At 40.9% G+C, this 24,068-nt stretch overlaps 1 protein-coding gene across 1 annotated transcript in view; it reads left to right on the plus strand.

Moving 5' to 3' along the window:
* kcnh5b (potassium voltage-gated channel, subfamily H (eag-related), member 5b) overlaps window positions 1-24,068 on the plus strand; it is a 146,330-nt gene that overhangs the window by 86,839 nt on the left and 35,423 nt on the right. The window contains exons 10-12 of the mRNA XM_086183672.1: window positions 3,083-3,142; window positions 6,026-6,218; window positions 22,019-22,215. Coding sequence (XP_086039798.1) covers window positions 3,083-3,142; window positions 6,026-6,218; window positions 22,019-22,215 — 450 coding nt within the window. The remainder of the gene's footprint in view (window positions 1-3,082; window positions 3,143-6,025; window positions 6,219-22,018; window positions 22,216-24,068) is intronic.

Raw genomic sequence — 24,068 nt, forward strand, 5'->3', positions numbered from 1 at the left:
TATGCTTTCATGGGAGCATTTGTGGCTCTAGTTACATCCCTGCTATCCGTCAGAGGGCTGTTGTTACCTGCTGTGGGTGCATTAGCGCACTGTGCCCCATTTTGTAATTACAGCCACAGTCTGAGCTTTTTGACCACAGCTTAAAAGATCTGTGTTCAGTTATTGTATCATTTGTGAGGTGTTGTTCATCAATGGAACATCTTCATTTATGAAGAATTGCAGTGATGCTACTCAGTGCTTCATATCCAGGGTTATAAATGGCAACTTTGAGATGAAACTCTGAATAAAGATACTTTTAATTCTAGGGAACACAGAAAGACAAAGCAGCACAAAAGATAGAAAGACATTGGTAGGAGGAAGCATCAGGATGCCACATGACAGCTTATGACCAATCACAGACTGTTCAAAACAGCTGCTTAGTGAAACTACTTTGTCAGACTGCAGTTATGCATGCACATTTCAGGGCATACAATTGTTATTTTCTGTAAAAGTCAATCTTAAGCAGAAGATTTCACACCTCCTGTAAAGCATTGGAGCCATTTATTGAGATATGCATCACCTGCAGCACAAGCAGCCCTCAGCTGGGTCAAAAGAGTTTAATGAAAGGACACACATCAAAGTGTGTGTTTGTGTCAAATTTAAAAGCAGTCATCCCCTTCTCTGTGGCTCCTTTATTTCATCCTGTATTATTTATCTTACTTTAAGCTCTCAGCACAGAGCTGCAGTCAGGGGAGGGATTTAAATGTTGAACTCCCACCTGAAGGATTCTCTCCATCCTCTATTTCCCACCCTGCGTGGCTGCAGGTTGTTTATGTGTATCACTGCATTTTAGAAGCTTATTATGTTGCTGGATTCATTAACTTTGAATCTGCCAAAAATCCTAAACTGTAAATTGTATTTGCTTTGTCCAGCTCATTACACAAATTGCGGAATCCAGCCCAATTAACTGAAGCATTTAGGTAAAACTGTTCTTCTCCCTAGTGTCCTGCCTTGTTAAATATGAACAAATCGACCAGGAGGAGGACAATTCATCATCTTATAGCCTCTGCGACATCAAAACACAACGGTCTTTGAAAGTGGAGGATAATAGTGGCACCAAAACGCTCTGGTATTTTTTGGTTTTACTGAAACAGCTGACTGTGTACCACGTAAAAGCTCCCAAAGTGACAACAGTATCGACTAATTGGCCCCAGTTCTGACTGCGAGGTATTTATACTGAGGGTATAAGACTCGCCTCATGTGTCCTCCAGAAATGCTCATTATCCCCAACAAAAACATCGGAAATGGGATTCATGGGGGTGAGAAGGCTCCCGATCATGAGAGAGAGAGACTTAATGTGGAGGATAAAGTACTGGGAAGATTACGTGAAGACTGAAAGACTCACGAAGAGACAAATATAATGAGGTTATGTGGAATGATGTTATCTGAAATCACCTTTTACATGAATACAGCCGACTATGTCCACAGTGCTATGATTGACAGTTTTTTCTGATGAGTCAATAATACAACTTAATTTAAAGCCGTGATTCTCAAACTGTGAACCACCCAGTCAGAGAGTGTATCAAAAAAAAGTTGTAGTATCCTCTCAAATAACTGAAAAGGATGTTTTTGTTTTTCCTATCAGAATACTACAAAGAACTGCCCTCACTCGTTCATTTTGTGGGGATGTGCATCCAGCCTATCACCATCCACCTTTTTAGGAAAAATACGGTCCTTGAGGCATGGCATGGTGGTGCAGTGGTTACCACTGTTGCCTCAAGAAGGTTCCTGGTTCGAGCCCCGGCTTGGGCAGGGGGTCTTTCTGTATGGAGTCTGCATGTTCTCCCTGTTTCTGTGTGGGTTGTCTCCCAGTACTTCAGCTTCCTCACACAGTCCAATGTGATTGATACTCTAAATTGACCGTAGGTGTGGCTGTGAGTGTGAATGGTTGTCTGTCTATTTGTGTTGGCCCTGCGATGACCCGACCAGAGTGAACTCTGCCTCTCGTCCGAAAGCTGGATAGGGTAAGCGGTAGGAAATGGATGGATGGATGGTCCTTGAGTGATGTCACCTAACTTGCTAAAATATGGATAAACAACTGAATCAATCTCTCCCAGCACCCATGGGAGCAGCACTGGATGCAGGACATCAGGTAGAAACAGAATCATGACTTGCAATAATGTGTCTACCAGCACTATCATTAGCAGTGCTAGCTTAGCGACTGGTGTTAATATCTGTGGAGGTAGAGGGGTACACAGTTGGAGGTTAAATGTTTCCTTGGGAAAGAATTCAAAAAAGTTTGGGAACAACCGATTTAAAAGATAAATCCAGTATTTTTTCAGTTGGGTAATATTGTTACCTATTTCCAAGTCTACATTATTCCTTAGAATTGATCCAATATAAAGTGAAAACATTGTGACAGTAACCAGGAAACACCTGCAGAGTAACCCTTAAGGTCAACTGTGTGTATCAAAGTATGTCCATGTCAAAGTCCATCCACTGAAGCAGCTTTTCGAAAGGATGCAGTGAGGGTTGAGCCCTAGTTATTAACAGAGCACAGGAATGCAGGCACAACCCTTTTGCTGGTTTCTGACGACACTGGCATTCTTGTCAATTTAAATGCCAGGAGAGCCAAAATATACTGTACCTTGTGCACAGAAACTGATGTGTTGCATGGTGAAAGGTCAGAGTCATGGTGAGATCTTGATTTCACCACCAACATGTCTAATTGAGAGAAACTTTCTGTTGGCCTTTGAATTCCTGGGCACCCTACTGACTTATTCAGTGATTGTTTAGATACTTCCATCTGAACTTGCAGTCAATGCTCAGGCTGCAGTCTGGTGACTTGTCATGAAATCATTCTCATGATTTTAGGGGAGTAGCACTTAGCCTCAGTCTCAGTGGCTAAAACTCCATAAAATCAGTATATTGAGCTGCCCAGCACCACCTGGCACTGCTCTTGCACTTCCATCCAATACTATTCATCATTGTCGCTGGAATTCTGGGCAGAATTGATCTCATTAAAGCTTTCTGTATTGTTTGTTTTTTTCATCTGGGAATTTCTGCAAACTCCAGCCTAAACTGCTCTGTCTTTCTCCTCCAGGTTCTGTCCATCTGTCCCAAGGACATGCGGGCCGACATCTGTGTCCACCTCAACAGGAAGGTTTGTATGTATTGGTGCACATTACATGAGAGTTCTAAAAGGATTTTAGCAGTATAGTCATAATAATAATGAATGGGTGGATGAGAATGAAACAGATTTCTGGAGTAGCACGTTTACTCACTCAACTTACTAGACTCAGCATGCGTCCATGGGGGAGTGTTACATAAATGAAGCCTGGGTGTGTGTGGTTCGAGGCTCCCGGGCATCACTTGACAAGACTGACACTGGTCCAAAAACTTTGGCAGACTCAGTTGCTAAACTGGCACAGAGTGAAGGACACCTTCAGTTGTGTAACAGCAACAAATCCTCAGAAGTCACTAAAATTTGTCATTCAGAGCTGCTGACTCTCAATGTGGAGTAAATATCTTAGTGACCCTGAAGACAAGATGGAGGCACTTGGGGATCTCGTTAGGTCATTACTGTCAGATAAAACCCACCATCAATTAAGATCCTGAATTGATGGTGGCGCGAATGAAGAATATACTGGAACACATTTTCTCTGGGATGTGCATATATGTGTGTCAGGCTTGTAATCATGTAGCTAATTAGCCTCTCGGTGTAGCACAGCATGTAAACACCTGTAAGTATCACTTTGGTCCTCTTAGGCATCATATCATTGCTCTTAAAATGCATGTTAACTCGCTGTCTGACTTGTCTCTCATTCCCTTCGGTGTACCACTGACACTCTGCCTGCAAGCTGCTGTCAATCATACACAAACACTGCCGTGCTTCTTCAGTTGACAAAAAAGGATGTTTCATTTGAAGCAGGCATGACAGCAGGAAAAGCCTCATCATCATGAAGCTTCATTGACGACAAAGGCTTATTATTTCACTTTCATGGCTGTCCTTTAGTAACCGTAAAACTATGACCACAAGCACATGGGATGCAGGATTACAGTGTAAATAATATGAGTTAAACCTTTTGAAAGCCACTTTGAAGATGTGTCAGACAGAGATTCTCACAAGTCTTTGAGCTCAATTCCTTCTAACAATATAGTGCAGTAGTATGATGGCAGTGAAGCGTTTACACCATACGCTGGCAAGTGGGGAAACAACAGTTTTCACACACCAGTATGATAAAGGTTAGCCTCCCTCCTTAGATATAACACATTCAATATGCGAATATTCTCACTGAGCTGCCTGATGCTATAATGTGAGTGAGCTAAATTAAACATGTCTACTGACTGTTGAGTGACTGACCTATCAGGATGTGTTCTAGGTACCTTCTAAATTTTGAGGTCATCGTCCTGCATCTTCTATTTTTATGCCACAGACTTCGCCCTTGGCAGTTTTTTTTCGGTTTTTGTTTTTTTTTTTAGACTGAGTGAAATTGCAAAGGTTAATATGAAAAGTTAAAAAGTCCACTTCAGCTCATTCTCATTCCAAGTCCTTAGAGAGTTTTAATCATCACAGTCCTTGTGAATGATACTGGTATCTGAAGCCACAGGCGCATATAATATATCAGGCCTCATATGGGAGGAGTATCACAGTACGGGGTGGCATCTGGTTTTGGCTTAACTGGTTCAACACGTTGGCCAGTCTCATTTTATAGCTAACCATTACACTAAAGTATGTTTCTGAATTTGTTTGGAGCAAGAAATCTGCAAATTCATTCGCAGAATCTTGTTGCACATTTGAGCAATGCTACCCAGTTTGATTTTTGTGCAAAAAATTGTAACCCAGTTGTGTCTTTTGCATAAAGAGGAGCTGAATTTGCGTTTGCAAATTTGGATACAGTGACTTGTCCATTTACTCAGTGGGGCTCTCTCATTGAATTTGGCATTACATCAAATAAACATATAATTCTTGCTCTTTATTTTATTTTAATTGTATTTTTTTGTTGAAGTTCTACTTTGTGTGATGATTCTGGTTATTTTTTTTTTTACAATTTTTTCCTATTGATAGGAAAATTGAGGATGTGTTTTGTATATTTTAGCATGCACTTAGTTACATTTTGCTTTATTTGGATTTATCTTTAATGTTTGTTGGTTGTTTTCTCATTTGGGATAATTGATTTTTGTTTATTGTTTTCTGTTAATTGATATCTTCAGCTTTGTTTGTCTTTGTTCTCATTTGTATTTTTCTTCCTTTCATTTTGTTATCTACGTTGTTTTTTATTGTTTTTTTTTGTTTTTATCGTTTTTATTTATATTTTTGTATCAATATAACTTTACATTTATGAAAATGAAATTTGTATTGTTGGACCCTTGGCAGAATAGCTGCTGCTTAGGCAGTGACTAATGGGGATCTGAAATAGATGAATAAACAAATAAAGAGGATGAATCAGATCTGTCAATCATGTAGCTCAAAGCAGCCTATAGCCTCTGTATAAGGAGCAGCATCTCTCATTGTAAAGACTTTCATGTCATATGAAACACCCAAACCATGACCTTCTTGAACCCTGAGTATTTTTATGATTTGCCAAAAATCAATCAAACCTCAACCACCATGGAGGCATCCTAAAAAACATTTTTCTATTAAAAATCGTTCTGAAAAGTGTTGTAAACAGCTTATGGTCACAGCCTTTTTTTTTTTTTTACAGCCTTGACTTGTTGCAAACACGACTCAAACCCCATCTCCTGCTACAGCTCTTAATGTTTGCAGGAACCATCCATCTCTGCAACTTACCTCCAGACTTCCTCATTAAGTTTACCTTAAAGTAGTTGAGAGAATTCTGTTCGTGTCAGTGATGCCCTGTGTCTTTATATGAGACGTATGGGGAGTGAGCTGTTTGTTAGCCAGCATTTCTGTCTTCTGAACAGCCAATGAAAACATTAGAACCAGTGGTAGCCAGTAGGCATCACCTCTGCTTGGCAATGGTTCAGGTATCAGAATTTTATTGATTAGATAATTAAAGTCCATTTTGCTTCCTTCCTTTCTCAGGTGTTCAACGAGCATCCGGCGTTCCGGCTGGCCAGTGATGGCTGCTTGCGTTCCCTGGCAGTGGAGTTTCAGACCACCCACTGTGCCCCTGGAGATCTGATCTTCCATGCTGGGGAGAGCGTTGACACCCTATGTTTTGTAGTTTCGGGGTCGTTGGAGGTTATTCAGGATGATGAGGTCATCGCCATCTTGGGTATGTGGTCATGTCATCCAGTGGAAAGACCCTCCATTGCAAACCCTTGAACACTTCCTCTCAGCCATAACTCCTCCTTGTTGTTGCAAGTTTCCAGCAAGCTTGCTGAGAGAGTCTGAAAAATAAAAGTGACGATTGCATGATCAAGAAGGAAGACAAAATGGAGAAAAAAATGAATAAAAAGATTTATTGCGATACAGGACAGAGGTTATAACAGCGGTGACAAAATGTGATGGATCGGACAATTTGAAGCCCAAACAGAGGAAGTGCAATATGAGGGAAGGAAAAACTAATTAGTGGAGAGTAAAAACATGACAGAGTAAACCGCTTCTGCAGCTGTTCTTTACATCATTAGGAGTCAGACGAGACAACAGTCAGATAAAAAAAACTTATTAGATGCCTGATGAATAGCTTCATCACACAGAAGACATTCATCACTGAAGTGTTGGAGGGTTGTCATCGAGGGCAATAGGGTCACGTTCACATCTACACGACTGCTGCCTTCACATCCGATGTTTCCGCCAGACTGAGTTTCACACCGCGTCGCTACTTTTGAAGATTTATCATAAAATAATGTTCTGACCACCTTTGAGAGAGCATTCTGTCATTCTCCTGCTGGAGAAACTAACATAGGAGTCTGAGACTCTAGAACAAAGATCTTCTTTGTTACTATGTCATGGATGAGCTGCCACACTACTTGAGCTGCTTTAAAAATGATTCATCACATTTCTCCTCAGAAAGGAAACCATCAGGTCCTCTGGTGGATTTATATACTTTGAGGATGTTTTTGTTGTTGCATCTTTGTCTTCTAGCAGGATTATGCAAAAATGATGGGGTTGATTTTCACCAACCTTGGTTGACCTTATGATATCTTCAGATCTTGATAATGGCTTGCTATGAAGAGTTTTCTTGAGCTTTTGTTACCATGGTAAGGCAGGTGATTGTGACATCAGTATTAGACAAACTGTACAAAAAACTGCACTTGAGTCTTCAGTCTACAAGAAAGATGTGTTTCCTCTACATCCAGAATTTTGATGATCTGATTGGGTGCAGGTCTGTGGCAAAACAGAAAAAAAGGATCAGCACACAGGATTTAAGCTCTCAATACTTGATTGAGTTCAAAATATTGCACAAATACAACTGTATGTCTTCATCAGCTATACTGCTCACATGACTGACAACAAAGACATATCTAGCCTGTCTATTCATAGTCAGCTGGTGACAGTGCTGACAGCAGATGTCCATCAATGAGACTAGATATTAACCATTTATTAGAGGCCAGTGTTTACAGACTCACATGGAGCTCCACCAATCAGAGGAGAGCATTCCATCTACATTAATAGACAGAGCATACACGTGAGTTAATAATAGAAAATCCATCAGAAAAAATACACGGGGCACACACCAAACAATAAGCTACGGAGCTAAGAGGGAAGTGAGGTGGATGAAGAACTGCATTTCTCATTGCTAAAACACGTTTCTTGAAACCCACACCCTTTTTTCTCTCAAAACTTTAAAAAAATCCAAAAATTTAAACTGCATTCACAAAACTCCAGGCTTTTCCATCAAAATATCACATCAAAACCAGGAAAATGTTTATGATGCGCTGGTTGTTGGTGAACCACTCATGTAATCAGACAGCACAGTAAAAGCTCACATTGCCCTAAACTACAGTAACATATACAGGATGCACTGTTTGCTGATCAAGCTGCATATGCACAGCCATGATATCCTGTAGACCATCCAGAAATGTAAAGAGATGTTCCGAGTCATATGGCCCCAGGTTTGCATGATGGTGGATAACCCCCCAGTTACATTGCTGCCATGACATCCGGGCAAGTTGACCAATGATGTTCCTGCCTCTCCACCTAAAATATAGTTTACAGTAGGCCTACTGTAAAAGTAGCAACTGCTAGCCTATAGTAAGTGTAGGTCTATGAGCATAGAATTGTACTGGAAGTGTCAGTGCTGAAAGTTGGTGTAGGTTATACTTAATTGCACATACTGATATTATAGATCTTTGACTCTCGCAGAGTTGCTCTCAAAGGAGGTAAAGGTACTCTGTAGACTTGTTTCATGTTAAGTTTGTTAAGTTGGAGGTCATGGTCAATAGTTGACAGACACACGATTGATTCAGTCAAAGTTGGCATTGTCTACAATCACTCTCTGCTGGATTTCAAGGGGTCAGATGGCATTATTTTGAAGGATCATGTTGAAAACGAGTGGTTCTTGTTATTGGGAGAAGGGGCAGTCATTCCACCTTCATTTGGTCATCTTTCAATTCTACAAAGGGGAAAATGAACTCACAAATATATACAGCTAAGTAAAAAATATTGTAATGGACATCACAGTACTAATAGTATAGTATTGTCTATGTCACATGTTGGTCAATAAGAAAAAAAAATTACCAGTTCTCTTCTCTGAATGTCCTCATGATGCTGGCTACAGAGAATCTGCTTCCCTCATTGCCGTGAACAAGGAGATAGTGTACAATAGTTGCTGAATGTCATTAGTAATGATGGTTCTTGGTCTCCAGACAACGGGTACATTCTTTTAGCAAGTGGGAAAAATTGAAAAAAACAAACAAACAAAAAAACATGTACGATGTCCAATTGAAGTTAAGGATGTAAATCCAGAGGTTAATTGGTTGAAGCAAATTCAGTTTTTCCCAGAGGCATAAAAGCACTAACTTTATGTCGTCCTCAACAAATAAACCAGTATCCAATCCAGATTTTGATTCACACAACAAACCAAGGATAATGAATAAACATTGATATGAGTGACTGTGTAAATGCGATCAAAGATGTCCCAACAACCACTACTTGTACAACGGTAGTGGAAGGACACATTCATTAATTTGCGTGTTCCTTTGTTTTGCCTTCCTAAAACTTCTGATTCTTTTTTGGAAGTCCACCTTCTGATGTTTAGTACTTGGTTTACAAGTTGTTGTCAAAGTTTTTGTTGCATAGCAACCAGAAAAGTCTACCCTAGCAGCAAAGCTTCGCTATGTTTTGTGTTTAAGGGCAGAGAAAAGTAGAGAAAGAAGGGAAGGGTGTGGAGGAGGTCAGTGGAGGAGGGGGAGAGGAGGAAGGGAAAATTGGAACGAGGGAGAGACGAAAATGTTGACAAGTGTAAAAACGAGGGAAGAGAGATAAGCGGAAGGGAAGCAGGCATGTTTGTGTCTCGTCTCTATTGAAAGTTAGCGTCAGCCTCTTGTCTTTGCTCTCAGCCAACTTCCTCTCTCTCTCCTGGTGAAAAAGAAAAGCGAGCTGTGGCAGCAGAGGAGCTCGTGTTGGGAAACAGAAAAGTGGTGAGAGAGAAAAAAGGAGAAAAGGGAATGTGTCTTCATCATCTATCATGTTGCCATGATTCAGACTCTGTGGATGTACACGGGGAAGGTCTTTTGTGTCACTGACAATGATCATGATTACATGCAACACATATTACTATATCAGTCAGAGTACGACAGTATTCAGATTCCATATGAGTTGTGTAAACACCTAAGAGTGGGATGTTTACCCGGTGATCGAGGTTTGCGATTCTAATACATCTGTGAAGTAACGACTGTGTAATTATGTCACATTTGCTTACAGCATTTTAGACTATTTGTTGGTTAACTATGCGAGCTGGAAGTTTAGCAAGGTTGCCATAAGGGAAGTGGATTAGCCTCATTGTGTGTGCCATTTCCCTCATGCAAAGAATAGTTTATTCAGAATGTGCCAACTAACATGTAAAAAGGAATGTTCCCACAGCTGCAGCACATATTTAAACACTTTAATCTGAATATGGACCTCAATCAGAATATGGTGCGCATATAAACATACTCAGTGTTAGGGGAAGTGGACAGTTATTGAGTTTTGCTTATCCTTGTGGAACAACATTACATTTCAAAGAAGAAGCCAGCAGGGCAGAAGGGGAATAAAGAGAAGATGAATAGAAAATGATGACACCAGGTACAAAAGATAAGAACGATAGATTTCGAAGAGGACTGATCCAACATTATGGAGGCCAGTAAAGAACCGGTTTTTCAGAATTTTGATGAGAAAATCTCTCAACACCACGTCAACACACCAGCATCGTGAGAACAATGCCTGAGGAATGATACTCAGCATCCTTTTTTTGGAGTGAAAACAAATTTCCTGAATTTAACTTGAGTCAGTAAATACCTTCTACAAGCCCTGTACGCCCCCACGATTGGTTGGTGGAATTTTACACTACACACAAACACTGCTGTTGATTTTGCCAGCTCTGCCAAGGATTATTACATCTCAATAAATGCGACCTGCTGTTTGCTGTTATTAGTATTTCTACATCTGCAGTATTTACTCTGCCAAAACACTAGTTGGCGGTGAGGCTTCTATGCTTACTTCTAACAATGGCTGCAGAAACTGAGAAAATCATTTTGGAGTTGAGGAAATTTGTAAGACGAACTGTGCTTAATGAAGCAGACCAGTCACAGCTGTTATGGTCTGGGTTGCTGTGACATGCACTTATGTTTCTACAGAGGTGCATGTTAGACTGCAGAGTTTATGTGGCTATGTGTACTTCTGCCATGGTTTTGATAAAATAAATAAATAGATAAAATAAGTAAACTTGAGGTTCGTGTTAACTGATCTCCTGGATGTGATATTAGAGAGACCACTAAGCTGGGCAGGGTCCCTTTTAAGGCTGATAAATTATGTTGTATCAGAGGTATACATGTACTTTATGTACACATTTGGTATCACTACAACTCTACTAAAGAGGCTGGGTCAGTGAGCTTGTAGTCGCCGGTTGTAGAAATGTCAGGAGGCCAAATATTTAGGAGAGGAAGATAAGAGGAACTGGAGAGTTGACATGTCAATGAGAAGAGGATGAAGAAGTTTTTTGGTGGTGCTTTTAAAGCCTCTGATTTCCCCCGAGCTGAGCGATGAGGCAGCTCCCTGAGGCTGCAGCATACTCTGCTCTCATTAGTGCCCTATGGCATCCAGTGGACATATCCTCACACATGCACGCACGCACACTGGCGCACACACACACACAGACTAGCACGAGCGTGTGCAAAGCAACAAAGGTACACATAGGAACGCTGGTGGGATCATTTTAATACCTCCTTGCTGTGAGAATGAATTCTCTCTTGGGGACAATGAAGTAAACACAGAATCTCATATACGGCACATGTAGGATGATACACACAGTATACACAAACACACGTCCCAGAGTAACAAGGCAGTACCATGTCACCTTTGGTAAATACTCATACTGGTCTTATTTCTCATCATCCACTGGGCTTAGTGAGGTCCCGGTCCTATCCAAATCACTCACCTGGGACAGCTTTGATGTGCAGCACATCTCAAAGTCAGTAGATGAGGTTTGTCCTGATTAAAAAGACCCTCATTCTGGAGGCTCAGAAACAGTCTAAAACCCAGTTCTTTAGCTTTCACAGCTGCGTCAGACCTGCTGCAGCCAGAAAAAAGTCAAATAGGTTGACTGGAACTTGAGGTATATTGGAGTAATTCGGGCCTGCATGTATGACAAATGTCTTCTTTATTTGTTTTTTACTGTTTGTTAGTTTGATTAATGAGGTTGAGGACTCGTGAAAAATACACAACTATTTTGATCATTTTCATCAAGTGAGAAACAATCACTAACTGTATGTTCTTTTCAAACTGAACAGCAAATAACTTCCTTGGCCCATGCACAGATCATTTTATTGCACCTTTCAGCAGGATGTCAAGATTACTATTTTGTAATGTGCTTAATCTTTTGCTTTCCAAACAAACAGGGGGCAGCATATTACCTGAACATTGGTATGACTACCCCAATTACAAATAAAAGAATGCTGGCATCCTTAAGTCATGTTCATACACAACACAAATTACATTTTTGCCTCGTTCTATTTGGGGGGGATTTGATTTTTACTTTTTCTCATGAGTGTGAGTTTGATGCCTGATCATTTGAATCTATTTGCCCCTCAAGCTCGGATCTTCAAGTGCCCTCAGCCTCAAGGACTCCCCTGCCCCCATTCCACCTCTTTGTCAAGCTTACAAACCTACCTAAACCTACCTCAGTGTGCTGCGTTAGGGTCCAAATAAGAATAAGAATACATTATTAATCCCTCACTGGGGAAATTTAGATAGTTTCAGCAGCATTTACAAAGGGAAGAAGAAAGGATGATGTAAATTAAAGGAAAGAAAAATATTTATGAAATAAGAAACAAAAACTAAAATAGATATTAAAATTTATATTAAACAATTACAAAAAATACTTTCATGAAGTATGAAAAATAGGGGCGGCACGGTGGTGCAGTGGTTAGCTCTGTCACCTCACAGAAAGAAGGTTCTGGGTTCGAGCCCCAACTCGAGCACAGGATCTTTCTGTGTGGAGTCTGCATGTTCTGAAAGCTGCTGGGAAAGGCTCCAGCCCCCCACGACTCTTAACAGGATAAGAGGTAGAAATTTAATGGATGGATGGATGAATGAAAAATAGGATTTTTTTTTTTAATGCACCATTATTGCACATTGCTGAAAACAGACACATTCACAGTGTGCAGTTGTACAGCCTGATGGCTGCAGGCAGGAATGGCCTGCAGTAGCGCTCCTTCTTGCACTGAGGGTGCAGAGTCTGGAGCTGAAGGAGCTGCTCAGGGTCTCCTCAGAGTGGTGCAAGGTTTGGGAGGTGTTGTTTAAGATGGATATCATCTTGGCCAACATCCTTCTGTACACCTCCTCCTAGATGGAGTCCAGTGGACAGTCTAGGACAGAGCAGCCTCTTCTCACCAGCTTGTCCAGTCCCTTCCTCTCCCTGTCCGTGACTCCACTAAATACAACAGAGTAGAGCTGGTAGAGATGGTGGACAGTCGGCAGACAGAGGCTGCTGACACTTGAAGATCTGAGGCACAGGGAAATTAGTGATGAGATTATGATGAGCCTAGGCCAGGGGTGTCTAAACTGGTCCAGTAAGGGCCGGTGTGGCTGCAGGTTTTCATTCCAACCAAGCAAAAGCAACACCTGATCCAACAAATGAGCTGTGTGGACACAGCTTAGTTGATTTAAGTAGAATCAGGTGTTGCTTTTGCTCAGGTGGAATGAAAACCTGCAGCCCTTACTGGACCAGTTTGGACACCCCTGGCCTAGGCTGATTGGATTCTCTAAATTGACCGTAGGTATGAATGTGAGTGTGAATGGTTGTTCGTCTGTGTGTGTTGGCCCTGCGATGGACTGGCAACCTGTCCAGGGTGAACCCCGCCTCTCGCCTGTAGATGCTGGGATAGGCTCCAGCCCCCCTGTGACCCTGACTAGTAAGGAATAAGCGGAAGACGACGATGGATGGATAATTATGAGCAGGTGTGCCAGCGGCAGGTAGAGTCACTCAGAGGCAGACAGGGAACAAAACCACCCATGGTGCCACCATGACACGATGATGTTTGCAAGCCCTCAGGTACAGTTGTTGCTCCTCTGATTGGAGTTATTGTAAAGCAAAACTTTTTCTGTACACCCCCTTTGCAAGAGGAAAAATTTCCAGCCCCCCCACACACACACTCCAACAAAATTATCACAAAATGGGTCAAGTTTACCTTTTATTGCAAAAAACTTTAATATACTCTTGGTCATCTGCTGTGCAAATGATAAACAACTTCAAGTTCAACTCCATCAGACTGTCTCAAATAAAATATGACAAAATGTGCAAACACCGTTTTAGAACAATGACAATAAATTCAATCTGTCACAAATACAAATATTAATAAATGTGCAACCACCTTTTCAGAACAACAACAATAACGTCTCTCCTCATCTCCAAAATACCAAAACCAAAATAAGCGTTGATTATCACCACTGGCCGACTTCAACTGATTTGTGTCTGGCGTGTCACTTTTCTTTTCTTTCCCATTCCGTACTTGTGCATTTGTGAACTGTCTCTCTGTGAGTGTGTGTGTCTCTCTCTATACATTTATACTGGATATATGGGGGACCCCACAATCTGAGAATCCCTGATTTGAAGTGACAAAGTCCACCACATTCCCCATTTCCCACACATAAGTTAACATATTTTAAAGCATGCCAAATGTTTGCTTTGTTAAAAAAAAACACACAAAAAAAGATGAAAAGATGCCAGTACTCTTAAAGACACAATCTTTATTTAGACGTAAGAAAACCATGAAAAGCTCCTCCATATGAGAAAGTTTACAGTTTCTGTCGCAGGTTTCCTTTTATCATGGCCTCTTTAACCTACACTTCGAATGTATTCCTCCTCTAATCCATGCCATGTCAAAACAGCCTGGCAGATCTTATTGCTGGATGTTGTAATAGAGCCAGCCTGATATGGTTGGAGGCTCATTTAATTCTCCATGCTGATGACGTATCACTTTCTAGTTGTGGGTTAGCATCAGGGTTAGGGAGCAGGGCAATGGGCCCTTGTGGCTACATTTCAGTGACATTTGTGGTCATGCTTTAAAATGTGCTAACTTGTGTGGGAAAGTGAAAATGTGCTGGACTTTGTCACTTGAAATCAACAGTCTAAAACCAGTCAAAGGGATCGGCTCACTGATTTTCCAAGGTCTCAACAAGATCTTTCTGTGATGCAGCTCCATTTACTTTTGATACACTTTTGTATTTACTGTTTTACAGTCTTCAACCATTACTGAAAATAAAACTCCATCATGTCTGGGTCTGTAAAGCCATCTAGAGGCAGTTGAGATGAGGAAATTGATGTGAAAGTGTTCTACTGTGAGCAGCAGTAAAGATGATGGGAGGTCACATAGTCTGGTGAGTCACAAATGTCACCAGGAACTGAACGCCTGCTGCTTCCAACTTACTGAAGTTAATAAAAACAGATTGAATATTGAGGGAATTCCATCCATCCATCTATTTTCCTCTGCTTATCCTGTAAAGGGTCGCGGGGGGGGGGGGGCTGGAGCCTATCCCAGCAGCCTTCAGGCGAGAGACGGGGTTCACCCTGGACGGGTCGCCAGTCCATCACAGGGCCAACACATAGAGACAAACAACCATTCACACTCACAGCCACACCTGCAGTCAATTTAGAGTATCAATCAGCCTAGTCCTCATTAGCATATCTTTGGACTGTGGGACAAAACTGGAGTATCTGGAGAGAACCCACACAGGCACAGGGAGAACATGCAGACTCCACACAGAAAGATCCTGTGCTTGAGCTGGGGCTTGAACCCAGAACCTTCTTGCTGTGAGGTGACAGTGCTGACCACTGCACTACCATGCCGCCTTATTGACGGAATTATTTTGTCAGATCTTTTTAAAAGAGTTCAAGCAAACAACTTTTAAAATATTTTTCTTTAAATGAGGTTGGGAGTTGATCAGCTGCAGTACGTTTGGTTTCAGGCTACATACGTTGTCCCAGCATTAATGCAGACTGCACATTTAAAGTTTTCAAACACGTTTTCTTGCAGTTTTTATTTTGTATCAATACATGGAAACCTTGGCAGTCCCAAAATAGTGAGGTACAAAGGTCCAACAGATCATTCAATTATATGGTTTACGATGTGTAGTGAATGTTGTGCGGTCACAATGTCCTGCATCTGTAAATGTAATCACTGAAATATAGTCAAGCCTCTTTTATCTGCTGGCTTTCATTGGATTCCAGGTTTAATTGTTTCATGAAGCTCCAAACATCGCTTATGTGTATAAAAGTCTTTACAAATGTTGGTCTTGCTGGAGTGGGCAGGATAAGCAACCATTCACCTCCCACCCTGTAGCCTGAATAATCTATTAATGATTTCTCCTCTTGTCTCACTCTGGAAAAATCCACTCACTTTTTCTGCCAAAAACGATGAGCAGATTAACTTCTTAATCTATTATTCATGTTTGGTTATGAGAAGGGGATCTTAGTGGGGCCATCTATTCACACTAATATGTTCTGCCCCTGCAAGTGATACGACGTCAGCGCGGAACATGAAATGAGCCTCCAACCACATGAGGCTGGCTCCATTACAACATCCAGCAATAAGAATCTGCTAGGCTGTTTTGATCTAGGATAGATTAGAGGAGGAATACATTAGGAGTGTAGGTTAAAGAGGCCATGATGAAAGGAAACCTGCGACAGAAACTTGTGTAAAATTCTCTCATGTGGAGGCGCTTTTCATGGTTGTCTTAAGGCTAAACTAAGATTGCGTCTTTAAGAGGACTTGCATCTTTTCATCATTTTTGGACTTTTTTTCAACAAAGATAACATTTGGCAATGAGAATTATTTCATAGGTTGTCACATGAAGATGTACCTATCAACATGTAGAGACACTCTTCTTAACTTGATTCAAGATAGACAGCTTTGTTAGTTCTTCACCACGTGTAAAATATCAGGTTCATTAAGACACAGGGCTCCATATTGCACCCACTGCAATTGCCATTGGTGTCTGGATTTTCTCACCCACATTACTTACTGTTAAATGTCCAGTCATGAATGTCAAAGCAAAGGCTCCTATGTGGTATACAATATATATTTGAGTTAAAGAGATGCAAAATTTCCTGTGTGAAGTATACCTGACCTGTGCCCATCTGTGTATATATATTAGGAATATAGTGTATATAATATGTAATATAGTTTATTTTCCACTATTTATACACACGCGGAATAAATGTGCAGTCTGTCACAGCATTTCAGTGTGCGTGATTGTTATTGTGAACATCACATCCACTTCAACTCAGGTAATTTCTGTGGATTCTTGTTGGACCTGTAGACGGTCCGCTTGCCAAATTTCACAGCTGCTGCAGTTTCCCCCCACAACACATATGGTTAAAGCATCTCCGTGGTAGTGAGAACTGTTTGCATTTACACAGTATAACTTTTTTAATGATCTAACTCACCGAGAGGATTGGTGTCTCAGGACCTTTCCGGATGATGTCTTTACTGTGTTTGTTTGTTGTTGAACTGGTCTATATTTTATATGAGAGGCTGCTTTCAGTGGTTGGAACCATTTCATATGCACAAAGTCTCTACATAAACCAAATATCATGGGATATTCAATCAGAAAATCTAAAAGCAGTAGTTTTAGATTTTAAAGGACAGATGAGCCTCAAGTATACAGAGGGAGCTCTCCAGGGGATAAAGAATGGAGCCTCTGGAACAATTTTAGACAGACAAGCAAGAAACCAGTTGAATTCTCTGTTGAAACCCATTAGCTTACAGACTCACCGGATGCACCAGCTAAATAGCAAATGACTGAGGCTCTTAAGTGCCAGTTCATGCCAAAGATTTTCAATCAGACGAGTTGAAACCACTTCCAGTGTGCAATCTGCAACATTCCGAAACCTGCCAGTTGACACGGCTGCAACTTGATGAAACTGAATGTTTTTTTTCACAGGGGACTTGACAAGCTGCGACAAGTCAGTTAATAATGCTGCAACTTTGAATATTTGGCCACCTTTAGTCACAGTCCACACCAAAGTTTTTTTGCCACAAGAATAGTTTAAACTTCCAACAACTTGCAGTGAACTAGTTTGAATCCTGCTTGTATATGCCACTGCAAATTTATGAGACAGCAGCCTGGTTTCTCTCAAATCTTTTGAAAGTTTGCAAAAAAGAATAAAGACAGATGTAAATTAGCATCTGACCGTAGGTGTGGTGGTGAGTCACCATGCAATGGACTGACTACCTGTTCAGGGTGAACCCTTCCTCTCACCCAAGGGTTGCTGGGATAGGCTCCACCCCCCTGCAACTCTTAACAGGATAAGGGGTATAAAATGGATGGATGGAGGTTATAAACTGGAAACTAAACATGTAGTCGCCCTGGCAATATGCACATTTTTTTTATTCATGGACTAAAGCAAGGAATACTTTGGTCTCCTCGTCAGTCCATTCTTGTCTCTCGTCGCTCTTAGCCATGTTGCCACACATTATGGAGAAACTGGCAAAATGCCATCAGCAGAAGCTTAAGTTGATGCTGTGTCAGAACCTAATCAGCAAAGTTGTCTCCATTCGCCAATTCTTTTACTCACACATCCAAAATCACCTCATGCAAGCATATTTATTGCAAATTAAAGGATTTTTCTTAGAATTTTGGTGTGTCCATCCCCATTTCTGATGTGATACTTCAAATTTTGGAAAAAAAAACAAAACACTTTGATGGAAACCCAGCTAGTGTGCTGTTAATGGCTGGTGATAAATGCAACAGTAGCCTTAAATGATTAAAGTCTAATATCCTACAAATAGCCCATACCCATTGCTTGGAGACTAATGGCACCTTTGCACCGTATGGTGGACTTTTTCATTTAATTGATTTGAATTGATTGGACTTTTGAGCAGAAAGCCAGTTCAGATCGATGAGACAACATGGCCATTTGACATTCTTAGACTTGGTTTCAGATGCTCTGCAAATACCAGTTCACACCAATGGTATTTCTTTTTCTGTGTTGTGAATCATGGGGTTCCACTGGCCTTTAAGACGAGCTTTAAATGGTTTAAGTCAGGCCCCTGGTGTGTACGTGTTGTAAAATGATTCTGTTCATGAACTGATTCTGTGGTTGAAAATAATTAAGTCAATAAGTCACGGATCATTAGTCAATGTGTCTAAAACTAGACACAAATGAAAATATTTTCAGACTTATTAGTCACTATAGCAACCATTTCTCTTGAGTCTGAAACACAATAAGTAGAAATGGAGCTCAAACAATTATAATCAATCAGTCAATCACATCTTATTCTCATAGCACCTTTTGCGGAGGTTGGAGTTTGACTGACAAGCTACTAATGAGAGTATAAATGTAATCAGTGCTTATGCTGTTGTTTGTGGACATCAGTGTCACAGCCGCTGGATGGGTCTCCACCCACTCAGTCTTCCAGAAGAATGGCCTGGCAGGGGTAACAGCAGCAGCAGCAGCAGCAGCACACAAGCTGTAAGTGAAAGCCTGAATGGCCTCTTATTAGACCATTATGTGGCGAGCTGCAATGCAAGATAAAGCCATACGCCCACCAGCCATTTATGTTACTGCTGATGAGGGCAAAGGTTCTGGCGACCGCATTAGTCAGCATGTTAGCTGTGACCGACTAAACATCAGCTGGGGTCATGCTAAACCACACGCATGAAAACCACAGCATCTGCTCTGATTTCCGTTCACTCTGCGACTGTATCATAAATATCTTCATTCAGAAAAATAGTTCATGTCATTGTCTTTCAACAACAACCATGTCCGTTGTGTTAAATCCTCACATCAATGACATGATTAGTGGTCATCGGGACTTTCTGAAGGCAGAACAGAACTGCTAACATCTTCAAGGTCTGTTACATAAACTGAACCTAATGGTGGCTTACTGGTCAAATGTAATTATCTATAATTGTGGAAACTCTCCTGTGCTGTTAAAATCTGTCAAGAAGGAACTCAGCTCTTCTTCATGTTGCACCTTTTGTGTTGTTTTCAACTGGCTGCACTTGCTCCTGTCAAATAAATGGATACAACAGTAAGGCAACTCATCCTGCAGAAACGTGACTTCAAATAAATCTGACCATCTCAAATGTATCTGCTGCTCCCCTTTGGTTTCAACCCAACTGCAGCCACCTGGACACTTGACTTATCAGCTGCCAGCATAAATTCCCCATGCTAATCACCTGTAGCACACAAACACATGTTTACACTTGCAAGCATCTCCTGGGCAACACCACGCTTGTAATGATAATAATAAGAGAGTCAGGACTAATGAAGAGCATCATCAAATGTGTCACAGCAATAATCAACAAGCCAAATCAGATTACTTACATAAAGAACTGTTATAAACATAAAGTACAAAAATATTTATGCTGTTGATGTCCCTTACTTTGCCTCATCTTGGCTGTGACAATAATCTGGGCCAATCAAAAGTGTGTCAACCCTGTCACAACCATCAGCTGGCTTTCAGCTCCGGATGAGACGTGACAAGAGGCAGTCCACATTGTCCACACGCTGTCAAAATACCAGAAGCTTCCAACATACAAAGTGCCTGCCGTATGTGTGTGTGTCACTGAGTGTGTGAGTAAGTGGATCTTGTCTTGACAATCCCTCCTTTGCTCCCCCCTGAGGGCCCTTTTCTCTCTGAACATCCAACAGTGGCACAGGCTGCAGGTCTCCTCTGGAATGAGCTCCCCAGAGACCTGCAGCTCCACGCCAATTAGCTGTGTGGATATGGATTCTGCAGCATGGGCAGGAAGGTGGCTGTGTGCACCCACTGTGACACTTACAGTGGGGTTGAATATCACAGCAATCATCGTTGTCGTTGGGTTGGTGGGACGCATATTGCTGGCGTGACCGCAATTCAGCCACAACAGAAACCCATTGCTCAAGTTCTTCTGAATGACAGGCGTGTGATGCCGATGGTTACACACTGAACGTGAGGTGCAGAAAGGTCCGAGCCTTCTGTTGTTTGCTGAAATTGTAATGTTTTATCAAAAAGCTTCTCACTGCACTTGGACATTGATTTGGGTGCAGCAAGGACAGTTTAGGATTTTTACAATAAACAATACAAAAGGATTCAGGATTCCATGCTGAGACAGCTTGATTTGCTAATGAGAGAATCCCACTCGCCAATCAGGTTACGTGCTTGTCCTGGCTGGAGTCGTGGTGCAGCCAGCATCTCAGGAAGAACCGTCAGACAGAGCAATGGTTGAGGTGTGACTGCAGAGTGATTCCCTGGTTTGTGTTATGATGCGTATTGTGAAGTGTCACATTAGAAAAGATTAATGGAAATGGTAACATTTGATAACCTGCCACCAATTTTGCAAATAAAGATTCATCCCTTGCTTGAAGTGTTTTTTTTGTTTTGAATAAATGCATGGATTTATTTGTACAAATTCAATATTTATCGCCAGTGGGCAACCCAGTTTAAAATAGTTTTCTGTGATTTTTTTTTCAAAAGTCTGGTATCAGTAATGACGAGAGTCTCTGAGCGCACAATATAACACTTAACCAATTCATGCTGATTCCAGTGCTAGTAATTTTTTTAATGTCTTTTTCTCCTGAAGAAGGCCCTGAAAATGGCAACGCTTTAAGTGAGCCCTTATGTTGTTGTCCTTTCTCATAAAGTAGTCATGTTGCTTTTAAACCTCCTCAGTTTTGCGCTGTTCTCCCTGATGATTATCTCTGCCTGTTACTACTCATGTCTTCTCACTTGCTGTGCCTCTAAAGTGATACTTCATCCAAAAGGTGTAGAGTGGGAAAGTGAGAAAGCTTGGTTTGAGTTCAAATAAGCACTTTTGTTAAATGATACTTAACACAAAAAAGCATTTTGAATTTTAAGTACGCACAAATCAGTGTCTTGAGCTCATAAAGACATTTTCCCCTCCTGCATCACTTCTTTGTGACTCCAGAATGCAGAAAGACTTTACCCCATATATTTAGACAAATGGCCACCAACTACTAACAACAGCAAAACTGTCCAAAAATGTCAGTATACAAACTCTTGAGGGCATCGTCCGGTATAATCCTTGTCTAATTTATCCAGCCTTATGCTCAGTAATCCACAAACACACACTTTGATCTGAGCTAGAGCTGGCATTTTCTGACTTATGGATTCGCAAAGAAGTGACACAGCAGCGACAAATATATTTATCAGCTTAAGACTCCTATTTGTGGGTACTTGAAAAGCCAAATACACTTTTTGGGTAAAATATCGCTTCAGTTTTCCGGAAATAATGTGAAAATTACATTATTCCCTCTGTTTTCAGGAACGATTTTCATGAGAAAATTGTCACAAGTATCATCTTAATTTAGAAAAGAGGGCTTTTCTTCAATAAAAAGATCATTTTTCTTGGTATTTCAATAAATAGGGCAAAAATCAGCTCACAATCAACATGCAGTAATCTGTCAATGTTTTGCTCTTCCCTTAGGTAAAGGTGACGTGTTTGGGGACGTCTTTTGGAAAGAAACGACCCTGGCACATGCGTGTGCTAACGTCCGAGCACTAACATACTGCGACCTACACGTCATCAAGAGGGAAGCCTTACTGAAGGTGCTTGAGTTTTACTCAGCCTTCGCAAACTCCTTCTCCCGCAACCTAATCCTCACTTGCAACCTGCGCAAGAGGGTAAGTAAAAAAATTCAAATGTTTATCTAAGCTGCATCAAACCCAATGACATTAAGACAGCTGAAATTTACTTTTGGCTCTTTAATATCTGCATGAGCGTGTAGCAAGATGACATCTTCCCTGCCGGTGAGACTCGCATGTCTAGTCTTGCCATGATTTTGGATAGAACAAGCTCAAGGGTCAGAGATGCCGGTGTTCTTAACCTCTTCCTCTCGCATTCACTTCCTTCACACGTGATTTTTTCTAATAACGAGGCTGTTATTGACTTTCAGTTGTTTTTCTTACATCATATTCCCTCAGCTCAATAAGCCTTTATCTCAGCGTGCATTGAAAAGAATAATTAATACATAGTTAATGACAGCTTCATTACGTCCTGTGCCCTTTTGGCAGCTCTCACTTATGTCCTAGCAGGATGTCTCTTCGCTCGCAGCTGCAGTTTTCACTTAGTGCTGATTTGTGTGGGTTCACAGTTTTATCGATCATCATTATTTACTCCATGATATATATCTAATTTATTCAATTGTGCCCATATGTAGGTGAGTGTGCATGTACTGGACATACAAAAAATTGTTTTTATTTGATTTTCATAGATTTTCGAACTATTTTCTCACTTTTTTGATTTAAAGGGAGAGAAAGCTTCTTCGTGTTTTTTAGCCGCTCTGGCATTTTTACCCTGAGCGCAGTGTAGAGTTTTACCACTGTCTTGAAACAGCACAATCATGACTAGAAGTAAGGAAAACTTTGGTCAGTTTTTTAGGATTTACAGTAATGCAACTGAATTTACTCCAACTGACCAAGTGCACAGCAGAAAAAGTTTGATTTAATTTTTACAATCTCAGTAAAGGTTTTTCACAGTTTGCAGCTTTTTTGCATCCTGCTGTTCTGCTGAGTTTTGAGTTTTTCAGAATCTGTTTCCAAGAAATTTCGTTTATTTCGGCATGGCTCGAGGCGGCATGGCTCGGCGGTAGAGTGGCCATCTACCATGTCAAAATGTCCTTGAGCAAGATTCTGAACCCCTAATTGCTCCTGATGATTAGTGTGGCAACTTGCATGTCAGCCTCTACCATCAGTGTGTGTGTGTGAATGGGTGAATGAGACAACACTGTGAAGCACTTTGAGTGTCGCTAAGGCAGAAAGGCGTTACATAAAAAAACAAGTCCATTTTCCAAAATCTTTAACAAGTCATGTGTCGCCATTTTAAGCTTAGTTTAGCACATCATGGCAGGGTGGCCATAGGGAGGTTTGGGAGGTTCCCTGAATGGCTAGTCTAGCTGGAACATTTTTTTTCAACTCCCAACGCCACTTTTATATTACAGCATACTGGCCACGACTTGTCTCTGTGCCAACGATACACAGACAGCCTGTTACTGGGTCACACAGAGTTCAGTAGCCAAACGCAATTTTTTTAGCTTTCACTTTTGTTTTTGGAGCAGTTTTTAAAAGTTGAATCAGTTTGCTAAACTGAAAGGGACATTTGGTTTGATTTTGGCATCTATGTTAGTTTGGAGTTCCTGTGGTGCTTGATTCACTTTACGACAGAAATATATTTTTCCTTCTTCCTCATGGTTCTTTGTGTTTATATTTCAAAGAAAAGGGTTCTGAACCCCTTCCTGACCTATTTGTTTAGGATTCATGACAGGGGTCATGTTTTATTTTATTCAACTACTTATTTGAATTTATGTCAAAATGGAAATTTCATTTTATATTAGTTTGTATTTTTGTTGTTTTGAATGAAAAGGTCATTTTGTTCTGATTATTTTAGTATTATCGCATGTGGCCTGATCAACATCAATAAATGGACCTTTGACTCATTGAAAAAATTCTTTGTGGCCCTTGAAGATTTAGATTTGCGA

The sequence above is a fragment of the Aulostomus chinensis genome, chromosome 17 (assembly GCF_037954235.1).
Source record: "Aulostomus chinensis isolate RoL2024-O1b breed Wild chromosome 17, RoL_Achi_v1.0, whole genome shotgun sequence".
In the NCBI taxonomy this organism is placed as follows: Eukaryota; Metazoa; Chordata; class Actinopteri; order Syngnathiformes; family Aulostomidae; genus Aulostomus; species Aulostomus chinensis.